Here is a 21,815-nt window from a genome sequence, read left to right as displayed (position 1 = left end):
GGTTTGCTGCAGTCAGTGCAGGACATAATACAAACATAAGAAATTGTTTAGGAAAGGCAGTTAAGGAGCAGAGAAGCTTTCCAACACACGCTCAACACACAAACAAGATCATTTAAGGAAAGTAAAACAGTAGAAGTTCAGCGTGAAAATGTAGCTTTTCACAGGTACTTTACAACTTCTCAGTGAAAACAGAAACATCATTAGGACAATACTAAAAATATTGACACAAATTATCTGAGAGTTTAGCAAGACCCAAAAGGAACTGGTCAGTCTTCCTACCTAGATTTATCTAACCAAATAAATGAAGGCCTTACAAAAACACACATAAGAGATCAGCGTGAAACCATATACGAAGATGCAGGTGATGACACTATCTGTTAGCATCCTCTGTCACTCGAATCAACAGCCAGTTCTTTACACAGAGTTTTAAGCAAAATTATCATTAAAGAAACTAGTATTCTGCCTCAAATTCATTTATTAGGCAAGTCTATGAACAGAATTCATAACTGCCTTCCACTCATGTACATTGGGGAAGTATACAACGAGCATAACATTCAACCAGCATTCCTTTCTCAAAGCATAGCTACCAGAAAAGAAATAATACCTGTAATCTTGAAACTCACTGAGTCAAATGCTGCTTCGAATAAGCAGGTTTGCTTCTGTATTGCTAAATATTGAGTGGAAATATGAACAAAGAAGAAACATCAGCCCAATATTCAGCTAATGCTTTCCTTGATGTTGGTGTCCAACTTGAGCAAAATCTGAGAAAACTTCACGCAAATATGGGGTCTCTCAAACAATTTTATTTATTTATCTTTATTTATTCCTTTTTTCATAGCCTAGAACAGTTCAACAGACTCCAATCTTAGAAAAGGAAGAAAATAGCTTCTAGGGCTAAGAATCCTTTATGAGCAATTTCATTAATTCAAAGGTTGATATTTAAAGAATGGAAACAGAGGTAAGCATTCATCTTCATTTCAGAATAAGTTCTTTAGAGAAAGAACTGTATTCTGTTACCCGTATGTGAATTAGTGCATAAAAAAGGTCATCTTATGCAACAAGGGTAAGGTGGGAGAGGCTTCTAGGTGTTAATGCAATGCAAATCATAATTACTAGAAATATGATGACAAGAAGAATCACTTCAAAGATTTACAACAGTGCAATCTATAAAAGGTCAACATCACAGTGAAATCAGAAATGAGCTGGAGGTCAGCAGTTGTAAATAGCACTTCAATTATAAGCCTTTAGTTAGTATTTCCAGCAGTAGCACAAATGTAACACTGCACAGATAGTAATTTAACTGATCAAGGGAAAAGAGTAAGACTAGAACTGAGTAAAATGCAAATATATCAAAATTAAAGTCAGTGTAATGATCTGAAACACAGCAGATTTAGACAATCATGCATTAGCCAAGGCAGAATCCCATAACACAAGATCTCAGAAGCTGAAAGCACAATAAGGAGGAAATCCTGCAGCCAGTGAAGAGGGTTATTGATCAGGTAGTGTACATATGGAACAGAAGAATAACTAAAATAAGCTAATAAGTGTCTTGAGGAATACTACAGGACAAAAATGGAAAAGTAACAAGGAGGAAAAAAACCCCCAAAAACCTTGCAGACAGAAATACAACACCACAGAGCAAACACTCAGCAAAAATCACAGTTTAAAGTTACAAACTCAGCAACAAATGCTACTCACGGTATAACTGGAAAAAAAAACAACTAACAATATATTCCAGTTAATGCAGAGATTTAAGGTAGATTGCAAAAAACCTGCCAAATTAAGAATTAACTGAAAGGAATACGTAATATTTTCATCTAGTAGTTTTTGTGACAATATTTCCCTTGACTATTCTTGACATAATAACATTTTCCAAAGGAAGCCTAAAACTGGTTTTATTTGCAGGAACTAAGTTCACAAAAGGATTTCAATGGAATGATCAGGTGCAAGCTTTATGCATAAATAAGCGACTATGAAGGTTCACTCATTGCCTTCAAAGTTATTTGACACCTAAGGGAACTACATCTTGAAAGTGCTGCAGGTCCTGCTTCGAAAGAGTTAATAATATTCCATCACATTTTGTTCTGTTATCCCTGTTCCTCTGTACCTAGGAACTTCACACTCTGTGAATTAAGTGCTTTATGGGGTTTGGCAAGAAATGTTTACTGAAAATATACCCAAACACTCTGTAGCAATTGCACAAAACATTTTACTTTAAATATGATCCAGAGCTACCAAAACACCATCTTCAAAACCACAATTTCATTTTCAGTGAAAGCACAGCCCTTATAGATCAGGATAGAACAGAAATGGAAGTTCAGCCCAACCTCTCTTGCACTGGACATGTAGATGATGGCATTTTTCACTCTGGGATTCAGATACTAAGTGAAATCAGTTTATTCAACACGTAGTCCTGGAACATGATAACAAGGTACATCCGTTCCTTTTTGCTGTAAACTCCTTTTCATTCTACTGTTAGGTCCTTGCCTCCATTACTAGTCTCTATCAGCAGTTAATTACATCTCAATATGAACTTCAGAATAGATCAGAGGCTGTATCTACTTAGTTAATCAGGAAAAAGACCTAGTGACTTCAATGAGTAACCTACCTGAGGTAGAGTTTATTTTACACTTATTTCGAATTGTTTGAATTCACGAGACAAATGCAAAACAAATTCTAAAGCAGAAGGCTCCTAAAAGGTGATCTACACAAAAAATAAGGGAGGCAGGTTGGAAAACTGTTATCAAATTCAAATCTTCTTCTACTGAAGAAGGATATGCAAGGGAAGCTGCAACTGAAAAAAAAAGTGAGGCAAAGCCAAAGGTATGCAATTTATCTTTCCAATCCTTTGTTTATCACAGTTTTGTGGACCATTGCAGTCGGTGTCATTTCATGAAGTGTCACTGAATAGTTGATTTGGTACTATTTGTAGTTGTTAGAGCTGTACTTTGAACTGGTTTTAGGTTATGATTTTTATTTTTGCCTTGATTGGTTTATATCTATGTCATTGACTGGTGAGATTTGCATTTTGTACTAATACGGTTCTGCTCACTTCCAATGCAATTCCACCCTCAACTTGGTCCAAATATTTGTGCAATTTTTTGCCCTTCTTCTCCACCCATTTGTCCTCTGCCCCTATCTATCCTTCTCTTTGCCCTTCTTCTACCTTCTCTGACCTTCTCTTTTGCCCTGCTCCTTTTTCCTTCTTCCTCATTCGTCTCCACCCATCTTCTTCACTGTTCTGTCCCGTCTGCCCAGCTCTGTCTACCTGTCTTTGACCTTCTTCAATCTTCTTCAACCTTCTCCATTAGCTGTGATCCCAAAAGACGGCCTCAGCCCTGTTGTCTTTAAATGACCATGTCAAGGCATGAAAGTCAACAGGATAAAGCCAGCATTTTGGGTCTGTTACTGTAAAGGTTAACTACTATGCACTATCTAGAATAGAAACAGAGTTAAGTGCTGCATGAGAGGCTAAGAAATCTAGCAACTTTCTCTTAGAAACTACTTTAGCGTACGTGCGATCCCTGCTTATTCTCCCTAATGTTTCAAAGTGCACAGAAGGAAACAGTTCTCACAGTCCCTGGAGAATTCTACTGAAAATAGAATTGAGGAGGGAGGGGAGAACCACCCGTAGCAGTTGTAGTAGCAGCATCAGTTGCTGTTACCATTTCCTTTTCTTTGTCAGAAGGCCATGGCCCAATACATGGCCCAATAATTGAACAGAGGATTTCATATTATTTATCATATGTTAATGCCATATTCACCAAATTCACCAACATTGTATAGAAGCTGCTCTGCCAAGCTTCTATACAAAGTGTGCCACAGAAAACACGACCCAGTGCAGGAAGTCAGCTGTGGAGGTTGTGTTATCAATTTGTAGTCTGGCTTATTCCCAAGAATCTGCACTCACTGTAAGCATTAAACACACACAGAAGCATAAAACAAAAGTAGCATGGCAATGAAATCACATTTATCTATAGCAGAATATTCTCACAGTATGAAATACTTTCGGAGTGATAAATACAACTCAAACCTTCCCTCTTCTCTGGTTTTTAAGAAAGTAATACTGTGGTATGTGGTGGACAGGGAAGAACTCCTGTACCACACCCAGCAATACAGCTAATGTGACCAAGACACCCCGCAGGGGACAGATAGGACCAGGTATTACGTCCTGTGTGCAGTCACCTACCTGGACAACTAAGATGTTACATGGTAATGCTGATAGAAATGGAACACAAAGGTAATACCTTCCTCCTACCCAGGTGGGCTACCTGCTCCACAGCCGAGCATTTGAGCTGAGATTTTCACTGCACGCCCAGAAGCAAATAAAAGAGTGGTAAGCCAAGAGATACACAGCACCAGCAGTGGTATCTGTTGGTGTTTCAGTGCTTTTCCATGTACAGTCAGGAGTTCATAATTTTCCCATGACTCTAATCAGTACTCAGAGGAAACTAAGTATACCTCTAAATTCTGAACCACATCTATTGGTACAAGCAGTAGAAAAGGCAATCCAGAAATAAGCATGAACAAAGACATTGCAATGGTATGAACAGCCATGTAACTCAACCTGTAGGGACTTAACATAGGGCACAATTTACAAAAAATTTCAACTTGAGGTAAGTAAGAAATTAAGGAATATAGAAAACTATAATGAAATGAATTGATATAGCATATAACATTTACTAATTTTGTTTGTCCAGTGTAAGTTAAATTGCAACACTAAACAAGATGAATTAAACTGCCCAAACGCAAGGATTAAAAAAATAACTAATTTTGATACAATTTCCCTTCTCTGCCTTCTGTGTATGTGTGATCCTGTCTTATGTTTGGACTGTAAACTCCTTAGGGCAGACATTGTCAACTTTTTGCTCCCAATACAAAACAGTCGTGTAAAGATTTAACATTCAAGTTATTTTATTAATCTTAATAAAAAGAGATAAGGTCAATACTGAAAAGACTTTCTTTTCATTTCTTTCACATAGCATGATGTCACTTACCCTCCATATATTGTGATATTTTCAGGCAGTTATTGATTGAGCCTATGTCATCTTTTCAGAATTTTAATTCCTTACGGGATTCCTGAATTAAAGAACACTTTGCTATAGACTGCCTTTGTGCTGATTTTTACATTATTGCTTAAAACTTGAGTGATTACAGAATATGTGACTAATTCAGAGTTACAGCAATAAGGAAATTCTCCTCTTTTGCAAAATTCACTGATAATTTTTTTCTTCTTTCTCCCTCTCTCTTTCAAATTATGAGACTTTCTGCAACAGAGAAAATCATGATTTATTACAACACTGTAATAGATTAAAGCAAAAAGTGGGTGAGTGGACATACAATACTACTAAGAAGTATGAGACTTTATATTCTTTTGTTTCCAGTGTGATCAGTTTTGTATCTTTACCACTTGCAATGCCTCATAGAAAGACACCCATATTAAAAAAAAAAAATAGGAGCAGCAATCCTTGCCCATGTGCAGAAACAGTGGCTCCAAATCACTTTTTTTCCTGCCTGAGGATTCAGATGACAGCCAGCTTGTTTAACTCCCACCGATTATTTTAAAGTTTTGCTTGCAGTGCTGGAGCACTATAAGGGAATGGTAAAAAATTACCTCATCCTTAACAATGCAAAAAACCCCATATTTATAGATGCACTTAAAAACTCTAAATTAAAAAAAAAAAAAAATTTAAACTAAACAGTCTCTAAAAGGGTGAACTGTGTCACTGTAGTAGCAAGGCATGCCTAGCATACAATGGCATATGTATATTACTCTCCTCCATAGAGGAAAGCTGGTCAAAGGATCTTGAACAGCATGTGGCCCTCAGCTGTGTTGGAGCAGGAACACTGCCACTGCATCAGGCAGGTGCCAGGAGGGCTTCCAGGCACAGGGACCGGCAGGTAATCCGGATCCGAAACTGCTGTAGAAAGGGTGTATCGCACTATCAAGGCTGAAGCCTTACACCCAGCTCAGCCCTGCCCCACAGTAAGAGCCCTGGGCAGAGACCAGCTGGAAGCTATCAGCAAATTTCCTCCCGTAATGTGCAGTAGCAATCCTGAGGCTCTTGGGTGTAGAAAGATTTCAGTCGGTGTTTTATAAAGTCAGAAGAACCAGGCATTTTTGTCTTAAAGCAGCTCGAGCACTGGCCATTTCTCAGGCTGGCTACAGTTGGTGGTCACTTTGCAATTCTGCAGAAGTACCGTGTTGCCCTGATTTCCACCTCTGACATTTCCCTGGCCCTTTCCTGCCTATGTGAAAAGCAGAAGGTCTGGCATAAAACCAATTATGCAGTCTTTGCTTCACCCAGGATTCCCATTCAGCTCATTTTTCCCCCTTAGTGCATGCAGTTCAGTAGCATAACCAAGTTTACATAGACATATCCTAATTTTTTGAAAATTAATGATGCTAACATGACAATTTAACATCAGTTTGGAATAAGAAGCTGAAATTGGCATATTTCAATCACTGAACTGAAACAATTTGGGAGAGAAAAAATATAAAACAGATGAAAGAAATATTAAAGAATACTAAAGGAGGAAATTAAATGGGAGAAACACCTAAATATGAAAGCTGGAGTACAGAGGCAGTGTTTTTATAACAAACTTCATCTTCTAAAAATAATGAACAAAACCTCTAAAACATAATAAATAAATGTGCAAATTTTTTGTAAAGGAACTCACTCTGAATAGTGCCAAAACTTCTGCAGAAAGGATGACTCTCATCCCAAGATAAAATTCTCTTTTCCTTCTACAAGTCTTCCAAATAGTAGACATTCTCAAAAACACTTATTCCCCACACCCCCTTGAATCTTCCCAACAAGGTTTCACCCTGGTACTGCAATTCACTTCATAATTTTTTTCTGGCTCAAAAGATATGACCTGGGATAGTTGTTTGTACCTACCAGTCCAGCCTTCGTTTTGTTCATCCAATCATGAATGTTGATGGGAACAAAGACTGTAATTTGTGTAAATAGATTCCCCCTCCTCTCTCCCTGTGTCTGCAGCAAGATACTGAGCAACCTGAAAATGCATAAAATAAAATCCCCCAAGAGCTAAAACTCCACTCCAAAATTCCCACTGTTTACTACAAAACTAATGCATTCTGCTAGTGGTGTCCACTCTACTGGTGAACTTTCATTTCTAGTAAATCAAGAAACTTTTAAAGTAAACCAGAATAAAAGAGCACTATTAATTAAAAAGTCGGGGGAGAGGGAAGAAAAAAGTCCATATAAAAATGTGATACTACTTATTATTGAAACATTTTTTTTTTTTTTTGCTTGGGAGAAACCCTGAGGACACACTCCATTCCAAGAATCAGTTGTTACAACTCTAATCACCTTAGAATAACACTAATCCAAATTTAAGCATCTAAGCATGATCAGAACAAAGAATTTTAAATGGAGATTCTTAGATATGTATTGCAGAAAGCACTGGGAGAATTTTGAATCGTAATGGTTTGGGTTGGAAGGGACCTTTTAAGGCCACAAAGTCAAACCCCTCCTGCAATGAGAAGGGACACCTTCAACTGGATCAGGTTGCTTAGAGCTACGTCCAAACCAATCTTGAATACTTCCACGGACGGGACATCCACAACTCTGAGCAATCTGTTCCAGTGTTTCACCACCATCATTGTAAAAACTTTCTTATAACTAGCCTAAGTCTACCCTTTTTCAGCAAAAAAACATTACCCCTTGTCCTATACACAGACCAAGGAAAAGTGAAGCTGCATAGCAGAAAATTTAGAAATCTTGAGTTATTGCAGCCAACATATTTTTCAGGGAATAGTTTTGTTTTATAATCTAAATCATAACCATAGATAGAAAATAATCACTTCTTAACAAGATAAAGATAGGACTTTAACAGCAGCACAGGTAACAGGTTAGTTTAATAAATAGGATGGTGCAAAACCATAGAGTGCTATATAAGTAATGATCAATGTTTAAAATCAATGCTCTTGCAAACTGAAGCCAATGCAAAGGGGCTAGCACCAGGGTAAGGTGATCCGGTTGATGTATTTTGGATCTGCTGAAATAAATCCATTTATAGGAGCATTTGCAGGATGACTAAGTTAAAAGAGCACTGCAACAGTCAGGCCTGGCTAAGGGAACGCCTCCTCCTACTGTCAATATTTCAAACTGATAAAGAGCTGACCGAGTGCAATCAGTGCTGTGATGAATAAAAGAAAGCTTGGGACCATTAACATTAATGGGACTTGTGTGACTAAATGCTCGTATATTGTTCTGAAAATTCACCCGATAGACCAAGAGAATTTCTTTGCTTACGCTTCCCCTTTTTCCTGCAGATTACATATGATCAGTTTAAAAATATATTGCAACATAGTAAAAACATCTAAAATAACTTCATATTATTAATATCCCATGAGTCAAACAAAAAGAAATGAAAGAATGACAGAGCTCACTCTGGCTGCCTGGAAAACTTGAGAAAATAGAAATGCCAGCTTTATAAACATGGATAAAATTGGCTGATCTAATATCTTCAGGCAGAGTGCCTTAGCCTTGGGGCACGATGACAAAGACTCTAGCACCTGCCATCTACAATGCATACTAGGGAATGGTTAATACACTGGCAGTCTGTGAAACCTGGTTGAACTCTTGTGGGAAGACAGAAATTCAGATCAGCAAGTATAGTCCTAAGATCATATATATCCAGGATATGACCTGGTTCAATAGTTTTAATTCGAAATGTGGTAATTTGTTTTTCTTATCATCAGTATTAAATACCTATCATAGAAGCAGTGCTGTACCACAGGCAGATGATATCTTTTATCTCAATCCCCTCCTGAAATCTAAAAAACACCATGTTGTACAATGGGGGTCCAAGGGAACACATTTAGAGTTAGGGTTGTTCAGGAGAACATTTCATACTAGTATATATTTATAGCATAACCGGGCAACATTTTGTTCACTATTAGTATTTTGTCCATATAGCTATTTAATACAAAAAGCTTCAAAAAAGAATCTGATACAAGATTTACAGTTGAGTTAAACACCAGTCTGAAGTCACTGCTATAAGAGAAATATTTAAAGCTTTTATACTGTGTTTTAGATTTGGCAGAGTACTCCAAACTAAGGTGCAATAGCATAGAGAGAAGATGTTGAGCAGGACAAAATATTCTCCTGATGGGGTAAGAGACCTCTGTCTGGCATGTTCCCCAGTCAGAGAGGGAGAAAAGAAAAAAGAGAACAGACAAAAGACAAGTAAATGTCATTTATGACTTCAAGGCTTATCACAGTTCCAAGGAATTTAACTTTTTTTTCCACAGAGGAGAAAAAAATCCCCATAATTTTATCCAACATAAAATTAGCTGTCCCAGCATTGAGTCATTTTTATTTTTAGTTCTTAGCCATGCCAGGGATTATATTTATTTTAGTACCTACATTATTTTAAAAGTAAATGCTATATTGGAATATGCTCCTATCATTTAGAGATATCTTCCACCATTTAGAAATAAAAAATTCACATGTGTATATCTGCTCCTTCACTCTGAACACCTCAGTCCTAAAATGGGATCATGATAAGGCTTAAGGTAAAATTTTCAAGCCTCCCTATCAGTCCCAACCTCTACTCACCATCTCATTTATTCTTTGACCAACAGACTGAAAAAAAATAGTGTGTGTGACAAAACAACAATGCTGGGATTAAGCCAACCATAGTACTGACTACTTGCATAATTAAATCCATTAGTAATATGAAACAAGAAAAAATATAGAATGCTGACAGAAGAATTTTTAAATTACAAACAAAGAATGGTTCTTAAAACCAAAATAGAGTAAATATGAAAAAATAAAATGCCTTTTCAGTAGACAAAGAAATAAAAACCAAATTATTTCAAAATAACAATTTACAGGCCTTTATAGAAAATGAAATCACAAAATGTGGTGACTGGAAGGAACATCGCTGTGTTTAATTATCAGTTCTACTGTATCATCAACTTCTTCATGAACACAGTTAAAAACACCAAGTTCCAGCCATTTTAGCACCGGCTGGCAGAGGCAGCAGCCTACAAAAACCTGCCACCTTCCACCTGTGACTAGGAAGGAGATTATGACACTGCTTGTCAGGAAGGCACCTGGTCACAACAACTCTCACCTTCATGATCTTAAGCAAGAACAAGCTGCAATATTTTAGCTTTCATACCAAAAACAAAAATGGGGAAAAAAGGGAAAAAAAATTGAGAATGCAGCAGCTTTATTTACACTCTGCCACAAACACCTTATCTCACTTGCCCTGCTCACTACATGGGCTCTCCATAGAATATTAGGTCAAATGTAAGGTCCCAATATTAATCTTCATGGCCATCCATGGAGGTGGCTCAAGATATCTCAAGAGTGCCCTTTTCATTATGTTGGTGACCTCTCTCAACAGCTGCTGCTAGTTTCAAGGCTCACCAGAGCAAGACTGAACTGCCTTTGCAAGAAGGATAGAGGCCCTGGAACTCATTAGAGGAGCTGATCAAAAATGACCACAAATTTCACATCTTCCTCAAGACAGTTTAAACCCCATATCTAGTCAGGCTTTCCAAAGTCATAGATTAAAACAAAAGAGAGGAGACAAAAAAAAAAAAAAAGAGAAGAATGTTAAGCCAGAGGTAAAAAAGAAGTAGGTAAATGAGGAGTGAGAAAAAACCAATGAGAAAAACTTAGCTGAGTATGTTTTGGAAGATATTCAAGGTACCACCGGCAAATTACGATTAAGATCCAATATTTCAATTATCAGTCTTACCTAACACATTGATATGAATACTGGTTAAAAAAATTGCACTAAATGCACACAATGGTTAAAAAAAAAAGAAGAATTTCAGATTTCTTTCCATCCACAAATGGAAGAACAGAAGTTTGCAACTCTGAATTCACAGTATAAGACAGAATGAAGTAAACAACCCATGAACTAAGCCTTCCTCCCAAAAATGACCAATATTAGTAGCAAATTAAAAAAAAATTAAAATGCCAGACTTTTCCCACTAAGTAAAACTGATCCCAAAAGACCATCTGCTAGATATTAAAGAAAATAAAATCAGGTTGCTGATCTAAAATTAGTTAATTTTGAAAAAACTGCATGGGTTGTAAAAAATAATCTGTTTCCAATTTCTAAGGAAGATTTTGAAGTCAAATCTTTTGGATTTCCAATTTTTTTTTTTACTTTGCTTGCAAGATCTTAATACAATTCTAAATTCTGCATATTTTAAAATCAAATAAACTGTAGTAAAATCCAGTATAGTTAAGGCCAGTCTAGACAGCAGTAGTTGGTGATTACCAGATCAAAGGCCTTACTTAAATCAATAAAGATAGCTCCTGTACATTGATTACCATCCTGTACCATAAAAATATAATTGCTTACCTTGAGAGGAGCAGTACAAGTGAAACGAAAAAACTATAATAGGTCAATAATTATTTAAATTAAACTTACATCTTCCTTCATCCGATGGACCAACCCTGCACATACCGAAATGGTGGTGATTTACCAGTTTAAACAGACATATTAAGATGTCAGCAAAGGGCTTAGCTGTAATTGGGTCAGCAATCTTAAGCAGTCAAGGTTCCAGGTTGTCAGCGTCTCCATTTATGCTCCCAATTAATCTTAAGGTATTATGGATCTTAAGCCAGTAGGCACAGATCTAACTACTTTCAGTCAAATCTCATTTTGGGTATATACAGAGATACAGTTACTTTTTGAGATCTTTCTACAGTACAGTATATAATTCTCTAGGACAGCTTTTAATTAAAAAAAAAAAAAAGTCATGCAACAATTTGCTATCAAGATCAATAAATTCTCCACTAATTTAGGATATAACATTTCTGTCACTGTATTAAATGGTCCTTATACCAGAGCAATACTACTTGGCAGGTTTGTGTTTTCATTCTAATGGTTATGCTAACAGTTGCTTTCTGAATTCTCAGTTACTATACTGCATGATAACTTTGCAGTTATTTGAGGTTAAAATTCTGTCCATCTACGTTTTCCACTTTCTACTAGAGATAGTCTATCAAGTCCAGCACATTTCATGGAAAGTATGAACCTACTGAGGAAAAGATAGAGATCCCATAAGTGCATTCCCATGTAATTCTGTAGAAGGATCTTAAAAAAAAAAATTTTACAATTATTTTTGTTCATAGTTGAAAAATATAGCAATGTATAGCCCCAAAAACCAAGGAAGTGGATTACACTTTACAAGTCAAAATAACAAGCAAGATAGAAGCCATATTTAATCCAATGTATGTTTTACTCTTAAGTTCAATCTTTTTTTAATTATATACTTACTAAGAAAAGATATTAGCACACAATGTGTGAGAAAGCATGTCATTTTAGTGTCAAAAGTATTGTGTGGTGTTTCCTATGACAAAGCTCACTATAATTTCTGGAAACTCTGTACATATATAAAATAACTAAAAAGGATTTAGCCAAATTAAAATGTTTCAACTTCAACATGGTGCATAATTTGTTTCTAAAACATACTTTCATAAGTAAAAGAAAAAGAAAATCTTTTCTAACCATATTTTCTTCTTGCCAAATACTTTTTCATTAATAATTTGAAGAATTAATTTACATCACTCTCGTAATCTTAAATAACAAAAGGATTTAAGGTTTTTTGTTCCTTCTTTCTATGTATCAGAGATGTGAATTTGTTAGAGTGTGATTATCCCAAGGTAAAAAAAAAAGTAGAAGTCTAAATTTATCAATGTCATGAAGTAGCTCTTTGCAGGATGGTTAGGGAGAGGATGGTAGTGAAATTCTCAAAGAAGAATCACATTTGCATGGAGACTTTGGATCTTCGAAATGTAGGGGCTAAGAAGGCTTTTGTGTGAAATTGGTCCTGAACACCAAATTTTGATGGTTTGCTAAACACTAAAAAGGCCTTTTTAACTTTCTACTACTTTGTGACAGGCAATATGAAAAAAAAGAAGACAACACCATGAAGAACACAGAAGGAAGACAATCAAAGGCATTATAATGGTAAAACCATGAAAGAAAAAGAATGGGTGGAAGGGGAAAAAGCAAGAAACAATTCATGGATAGTGCCAAAACTGGGGGAAAAAAAATGAAAAAGTAAAAGAAATTAAAAAAAAACCCAAACCAAACCAACCAACCAAAAAACAACCAAAAAAACCCCAGAAAAAAAACCAGGGTGGGGAGGGGTAAATAGAAAATCAGGAGAACCTATAACCACTACTAAGAACTCTCCTTACAAATCCAACTGAAAACACATGTTGCTGTAAACACACAGTATAACAGAAAAGCATTCACTCCACCCTTCACATACAGATGTTCATCCAATGCAGCAGTCAATGTCTCTTATAGTTCAGATCAGAAAGAGATTTCATGAATATTAAAGATTTCTACCCATTGACATCTGTATTCATCAGCAATGTTCCAAATGATGGATATGTCTGGGATTCTCCTATGACACTGGAATTTTTCTTTTAATTACTGTTCAGAATAACTATTTAGGCCACACTAAGTCTATAAAAGTAAACACACAAAATTTAGGAAATGCAAAACCAAAATTGTCCACAAAAAATTAATGCATACCCAAATAGAGAATGAATAATAGTCTACAATTATACAAACACACATTTCCCATAAGATATCTGCCTCAAGGATTTTATGATGTTCAGTAACTAAAACAGAATTCATGTAGCAAATAAGGATTTTGTGCACAGAAGCCTGTCTTTTTTGATGTAGTGCTCTGTGGATGTTTAATGAAAGAGGAAGGGGGGTATGAAAAGTGAACGACTAGCACAGTTCAATGTCACTCTGGAGAAATCTGTCCTGACCTCTGCCACAAAATTCTTATTCAATATGAGGTAAATCACCTAAGTCAAACTTTTCAGTTATCCACTCTTCATTCTCTTTAGTGCTTGCATTTACACAACTCCATGGAGATCTGTGAAAGTGTTAAGTGGTCCTAATTGAAAAGGGGTTGGCGGCATGAACTACTCTGAAAACCCAGGTCCCATCTATGTAAAACCAAGCACTCAAAATTAGCATTCACTCCTCTTTTTTCTTTACCCAAGGTCCCTATTCATAAAATGAAACTAGTAATGTAAATGTTGTAATAGTGAATATCAATGATTACTAAGTACTCAGGTACTTCAGTGAAAACAGAACAGGAAAAAAGAAAATCTGCATATTCTGTGATATACTTAAGAATAGATAAGTACAGTCAGACAGACATAAAGCCATATATGCAACAGAAAGAATTTTTAAAAGGCAACAGCTTGTCCATACCATACACAGAACCTATGGAAAGACAGTTTTAATCAACTGGTTACATGTCATCATAACACATAAATACAACACAGTTAAGTTTATGCTGCTTATTTTAACTCCATTTCCAGAGCTCTAGGTGCTTAATTTTGCAAACTTAATTTTTTCTATATGTATTAGTGCAGACAGTTGGGGGTTTTTTCCTCTAAATTACCAGAGTCTAATCCTGAATGATAGTTTTTCCATAATGGAATTATTCAGTCTATGATCTGATTGATTTTAGACCTTAAATACTGAATCTTAACACACGTAAATTTTTAATCCTTTAATTTCTCTATTCTGCCCGTAATTGATAAGGACAGTCGTACTTAGACAAGGTCTTAATTTAATCACCCTGAAAATCAATTAGAAGGTGAAAAGCTTCCTTATGTTATTATTATGAAAATTTCTTGATCAAATTCACAATGCAATCATAATCAATGCATGACACCTCACACACTTTAGTCAATACATAATTCAGTATTTACATCTTCACCCTTTAAAAACAATATGGGAAGGAATTTGTATCTTAAAAGCAGAAATAATTTAAAGGCTCAGTATTAGTCAAACACAATGTCTGAAGCCATTGGACTAAATAACCCATTATAAAAATGATGTAAATAAGGGCCAAACATGTACCAGAAAGCATTAATTTCACTTCAAGTATCTCTCCGGTACAGTGGTAAATGTCTCTTTGCTGCAACCTTGTTGAAAACTCTCAATAGAATCAAAAGGAAAATTTTGGCCCACTATTACGAAAGAGAGGTGAATTAGTCACCAACGACGGTGAAAAGGCAAAGTTCTCAACACTTTCTTCACCCCTCTCTTTACCAGCACCGTTGGATCCTAGGCCTTGGGAACAAAATCAAGGTTGATGCAAACACAGACCCACTGTCAGCAAAGGAAGAATTTGTATGTGAACAGGAGCTTGGCCTCTACAAATCAATGGGACTTGATAATATCCACTTGAGGGTGTTATGAGAGCTTGTTGACATTGCTGCGAGGCCAGGCTCCATAATCTTTGAGAAGTCGTGGAGATCAGGGGACATCCCAGAAGACTGGAAAAAGGCTAATGTCACTCCCATCTATGAGAAGGGTTTAAAGGATGATCCAGGAAATTATAGGTCCATCACTCTTTATTCCTTGGGAAAGTTACAGAGTGAATCTTCCTGCAGGCTGCCACAAGTCAGATGAAGCACATGACTGGGGAAAGCCAGCATGGATTCACCAAAGGCAAATTGTGTGCGACAAACCTGACTGCATTCTACAACAAAGGAACCTCCTCGGTGGATGTGAGGCAAGCAGGGGACATTGCCTACCTCAATTTCACCAAGGCTTTCCATACAGTTTGCCACTGCCTCCTCAGAGAGAACCTGATGCACGATGGTCTGTGTGGCTGGTCTGGGGAACTGGTTGTCAGGCTGCACCCAGAGGGGGATGGTAACTGGCAACCTGTTACAGTGGGGTCACCCAAAGACCAATATTGAGCCTAAAGCTGTTTAGTATCTTCATAAGTGATCTAGAGGATGGGATCAAGTGTGCCCTGATGAGATGTGATGACACCAAACTGAGAAAAGTGGACACCTCGGAAGGGAGAGCCACCTTGCAGGAAGACATGGATAGACCGGAAGGATGGGCTAACAAGAACCTTATGAAGTTGAACAAAGACAAATATAAGGTCTTGGGAAAATATAAAGTCTTGCACTTGGGAAAATGTAAAACAGGAGTGCAGCATAGGCTGGAATCTACCCTGCTGGGGAAAAGGACCTGGGGGTCTTGTGGACAAGCAGCTCAATATGAACAGAGAGCATGCTGCTGTGGCAAACAAAGCAAGCAGGATGCTGCATCACCAAAGACATCACCAGGAGAGATAAAGAAGTCACTATCCCACTCTACTCAGTGCTTGTCAGGCCACACCCGGAACATTATGTTCAGATTTGGTTCCCACTGTGCAAAAAAGATGTGGACAGGTCGGAGAGGGGCCAGAGAAGGGCCACAAAGATGATAAAAGTACTGGGAAGCCTGCCACGTGTGGAAAGGCTGAGGGAAAAAGGTTTGTTCAACCTTGAGAAAAGAAGGCTCAAGGGAGACCTTATCACCATGTCCCAGTATTTAAAGAGTGGCTACAAGGAAGACGGAGACTCCCTTTCTACAGAGTTACATAGAAAAGATGCATGTTAATGGGTTCAAGTTACTCCTGGGGAGATTCCAGTTGGATGCAAGATGAAAAATTTTTACAATGAGAACAATCAGCCATTGGAATAATGTCCCCAGGAAGTTGTGGATTCCCCAGCTCTGGACAGTTTTAGAATTCAGCTGGACAGGGTGCTGGGTCATCTTGTCCAGACAATGCTTTTGCCAAGAAAGGTTGTACCAGATGATCCTTGAGGGCTCTTTCAAACCTAGTATCCTCACCTCCAAAAGGTGAACATCCATTAAACTACTCTTTTCTGTGTTCAAACCTGCTTCAAATTCTTTCTTTGATCAAATTCTTTCTTTGATTCTTTAGGGGTTATTTCAGCCCTTACTTTAACTGAAGTGAAATAAGCCTCCATTTAACACAGAGTACACAAGCATCAAGAGATACTTGGTACCTTCCACTCCTTCCACTGCCTCCTTTTTTTTTTTTTTTAATTAAATAAACATCATGTATTAAATAAACATCATGTATTTGTGTAGCTTCTACTTCCAACTTTTTCTTTATGTTTGTAATTTTCAACATCTTTTATTTCCCTAAATCTCCCTCACAACAAGTCCCTTCATCCTGCACCTTTTCTTAGAGGTAGACAAGCACAGAGGAAATCCCAGAAGATGTCATGTCTGAAGCAAAACACAGCACTTCTATAACTGTTTCTTCTGCTAATTCTTAGGCTGGTCACCTACTGAGAGAATGCCCACTACATTCCAAAATACTGAATCATGTTTACATAAAATTAATGAAAACCTAACTAGAGTTGTGACAAAAGGGGAAAAACTGCTGTTCTTCAGTACAGAGTACAGGTCATGTGGTGTGTTTGTGATAATCAACAGACCCAGTTCTGTAACTAGTTTTGCACAGATAGTTGAAACTATGCTCTAGTCTAGGAAAGGGCCTTTCCATTGGCAGTTTGATATAACAATGGGAAAGCTACTGCTCTTACAGCTGGGACTACTATGTGCTCCAAAAGTTTCCATGCACAAGCAGAAAAAAAACGGTTTTAGCTGTTTCTAACCATGCAGTGCAGAATGTCACACAACGCTGGCAAAAATCTACTCTGATACTAATGTTAAGAAGATTTTTTTAAAAAATTGCAATTGCGTGTCAAAGCTTATGCTGCACAGTTGATCTATTAAAGGCAAGATGTAAATATGAAAAATGATACACAAGGTGAGATTCTTTTTTTTTTTTTTCTCCTCTGTTGTGGCTACACTAAAAAGAGAAAAAGTAGCTATGTGTACTGATAGAAAGTATGTCAGTGCCTAAAAAAATCAGCTCATCTTGGTGAAAATATTACCCCTGTAACACTGGCAAGGTCAGCATCAGCTTGGCTTATTTGTTGCCTAAGTCCCTGTTGTGCATGTTCAAAAATGTTTTAAGTTGTTTTGTTCATAAAGCAGCAGAGTTCACTTTGTTGTGCTGGATCACTACTTTTTCTCTATATGCAGCTCCTCTCTCTCTCCCTATCTTTAGGCTTCTTGGGATTCAAAAGGAAGAAAGGAAGGAATGTGTTTTTCAAGATGAAACTGTGAATTCATTTTTAAGTACTAAGATAAAATTCTACCTAAAATCTCTGTGCAAACAGTTCTCAGGCAGAAAAAAGGATGGTTCTCCTTCTTACTGAAGCCAGCCACTTGAAGTTGATACAGGAGATTTTTATCTTCCTTTTACAGAAGATGAAGATGTGGGTTCAAATCAATCTTTTGTGAAGACAAGAGGAGAAAATGTAAAAAGCTGGTATAAAAATTAAAAGAATTTCTAAGGACAAGTCCTGTGGCAACAATATAGCCAGAAAGGACACAACAAAATGCAAGTACTCCAAGAGCTTTTTAGCGTATGATTTAATATAAAAGTCTGAAAAATGACTGGCATTATTAAAAGTTCCCTAACACACAAAGTGTGCTCTTCAAGACCGCAAAACAAATGTGCTTTCTTTCTTTCTCTCTCAGTATTCAAAAGTTTGATGTAAGAATTTCTTTTGTAATAGTTTTTCTCTCAGAAAATCTTGTTTACTTTCTTCAGTTCAATGTAATGAAATAAAAAACGCTGATTCTTAAAAAGCTATGAATGGAAAAAATGCCAGCAGGGAGACAAAGAATACATAAAGCCAAACTAAGAAAAAAGGTCAGATTTCTGTCCTCCTCTTCCAATTCTCTCCATCTTTTTAGTGTAAGGTTGAAGCAAACAAATTTAACAGCATTTGCTGTAAAGTTGTGTCTATAGATTAGGGAATTCTTATCATCAGGCTGGAGAAATAGGTGGACCACAAGTGGACTATAAAAATGAGTAAAAAAGTGGCTTAACAGCAGGACTCATAGGCTTGTGATGAGTGGCACAAAGCCCATTGGGCAGCATTTACAACAAACTTCCACTGGTACCAGTTCTGTTTAACAGTTTTATTCATTAAAATGGATCCCAGGCAATGGGATGGAGCATGCTATCAAAAAGTTTGGAGGCAATAAAAAAAAAAAAATGAGGGTTGCAGTGGATACGCTGCAACAGAGTGATCTTGACAGGCTGGAGAAATGGGCTGACAGAAACCTTGTGAAATCCAGCAAATGCAATGCAAGTCCCACAGTGCAGTTTTGGGTACTCTGGCATTAAAAACAAACAAACAAACAAAAAACAACCACAACCCCCCCCCCCAAACAAAAAAAAATAAAACACATGAAAACAAAAACCCCAAAACAAAACAAAACAAAACCAAAACAAACAAATAAAACACCAAAGCGCATCAAAACAGAAAACCCCAAACAAACAAAAACAAAACAAACAAAAACTCCAAACAAACTAAACAAACAAACGAAAAACCCAAAAACCCAAAACCAACAAAAAATGTACTTGCAGACCGGAATGAGTCCAGTGGAGGGGCACCAAGATAGTCAGAGGGCCGAAGTACACAACGTATGAGAAGAGGCTGAGACAACAAGGTTTGTTCAGCCTTAAGCATGGAAGGATGGAGGAAATTATTGTCTTTTTCAATTACCACAGAGAAGGATACAATGAAGATGGAGCCACAGTTTCTTAGAGCTCTATTGTGAAAAAGAACAAGAGGCAATGGACATAGGTTCAAATGCAGAAAATTTTGTAGAGATAAGGGGGGAAAGTTAACCAAAAGCCTGGTCAGACTGGAAACTGGAACAGTTCTTGGAAATATACTTGACTACATATGGAGAGAAAACTCAAGCAAAGGTCTAAACAGGTCTAGCAAGAGATTGGACTAGATGATTTCTCTTCAATCCTAAATTATTACATTATTCTGATTATTGATTAAAATTAATTTCTTACCGTCTCAAATCATTAGTCATAAAAAGAAATGCTGAAAAATATCTAGAGGAGAAAAAATAAAATAGAAGCAAAACTTTTTCAACTCATATAACCTTCCCTCTTTATAGAAAATTGTCAATCAGAAAAAAAAAGGCAGCTCTTTCCTCCTAGAAGTTATTTGGTGAAACGAACATCTTTCCTAGTTTCATTGGGTTAGTCTGAGTTTATAATAGGATATATGTTTGGAAAACATTCTTAGAGGTCACAGAATCAATCCACTTACTCCAAAGGAGAATCAATTTTACCCAGGTTATTCCTGACAAATGCTCATCCAACTATTCTTTAAAATCTGCATTGTCAGAGCTTTCTTTTTTTTTCTCACAAAATGAATTCTTTTGCTCAACTAGCCTGAATCTTTTAGGAAAAAACTCTTCTGGGAATACAATCTACAATCTATTTTGCTGTATTTTCAGCTTATTATGACTGCATTGCTGCTTTACTCACAGTAGACGTGAAAAGTTGATTCCCTTCATTTAAGCTGCACATTTTTATATATTTTAACACCATCATTGTGTTTCATTTTAGTCTTTGTCTTTCTAAACTACTCCATTTTTTTTGCTTTTCCTCTTACATTGTTTTAAGACCTTTAATCATGTTAATTTTCTTGGTATTCAGTCATAAGCCATTCCCTAAATTTCTACTAGGATGCTAGAAAAGGTGTGTTTATTTGGCTCCATACACTAATAAAAATATCTGCACCTTCAACTATCAAATGTTTGCTCAAGATTACATGGAGTGGAATTCGTTTTACATTACTGCAAAGACAGTTCACTAGGATGAAGAGCTATGGGGAGATGCAACACTGAATGACCACAGTCATTCTCAGCACTTCTGCTCAGAACAAATGTAAACGATGCTTGTGCAGTGTTCCATGGCAAACTCATTAAGAAACATCGTTACTGGAAAGATTCCCCACTCTGAGAAATGCCTGTGTATCTGAGCCAGAAGTTGGCAGTAAAAACACTAGCAGAAATATATATTTTTTTTTAAATATACATTTTTAAGACCACTTTATGACACTAAAAATGTCATCGTAAAAAAGTTCTGCTTGTAATGTTTAATATATTAACATCTTACCTCATACAGTTATTTTCTAATTATTACAGAGCTGATACACATCATGGGGAGGTTAGCAAAGATTACGTAGTCCAGGCAAGACCTACTTCTTTTTAAGTGCAGTGTCCTATTTCAGAAAACTTGGATTCAAAGCAAGGCTGAGAACAAAAAGTTTCTTCAGAGTGAACTGCATTTGGATCAATATTACATGAATAATTTTCTTTTTAAACAAGGGGCATCCAAGAGGAATGACATTAAAACATTAATAGCTAATTCAATTATTTTTAAAATATCACAAAGAATTTTTTTATCCACCTGACAAAATTAATTATTTTATCACTAATAAGTAAAGGCCACCCTTCTCACATGGATGTTTAACTAGAACTCCTGACATCAAGCTCAAACTGCATTTGAAACAATGAATAAAGCATACTTGGAAAAGTTGTTTTGCTCCATTTTATAGAAAGAATATGCATATTGTTTACAAAATCCTCTACAATGAATTGTCAACTTATGCTCAATGTTATATTTAAAAAGTAGTCTTATTTTGAGAGACTGGGAGGAATGTCCCCTTCTACACAACCATCTTGCTACTCTGCGGTTTCTTTCTTTTGTGGTGAGTCATTCTTTGAGCAGTGAGCAGTTCATGCAGTCCCCTCCGGATGCATTAAGTTTCTCCTCATGGAGCCCAGCTCCATCTCCATAGCATGGAGTCAAGGAGCTTTCTCATTCATCCATGTATCCAACTGACTGCAATTTCTGTCCTTTCTAACTATAATATGCCCTATCCCATCAGCTCTGCCGCAAACTTTCTGCCTGGCAATGGGCAACAGGAGAGATTTCAATAAGTGATTTTTGTAATGTGTGACTGTACTTTAGAGTACTTTAGAGTTGTGAGACAACTCTATCCTGAAACTCCCAGCTCAGATGTCATTGATTGCCAAGGAAATTCAAGGTTCAATTTTCAATC

At 36.7% G+C, this 21,815-nt stretch overlaps 1 protein-coding gene across 1 annotated transcript in view; it reads right to left on the bottom strand.

The window, feature by feature from the left end:
* The window catches only part of LOC116783619 (usherin-like), a 238,386-nt gene extending 226,925 nt beyond the window's left edge, over positions 1–11,461 (bottom strand). The window contains 1 exon segment of the mRNA XM_032681273.1: positions 11,428–11,461. Coding sequence (XP_032537164.1) covers positions 11,428–11,461 — 34 coding nt within the window.
* Positions 11,462–21,815: the final 10,354 nt, after the last annotated feature.

This window comes from Chiroxiphia lanceolata, chromosome 3 (genome assembly GCF_009829145.1).
Source record: "Chiroxiphia lanceolata isolate bChiLan1 chromosome 3, bChiLan1.pri, whole genome shotgun sequence".
NCBI classification, from domain to species: Eukaryota; Metazoa; Chordata; class Aves; order Passeriformes; family Pipridae; genus Chiroxiphia; species Chiroxiphia lanceolata.
Note: the sequence above shows the minus strand (reverse complement) of the source record. Positions and strands in the feature narration are given on the sequence as shown.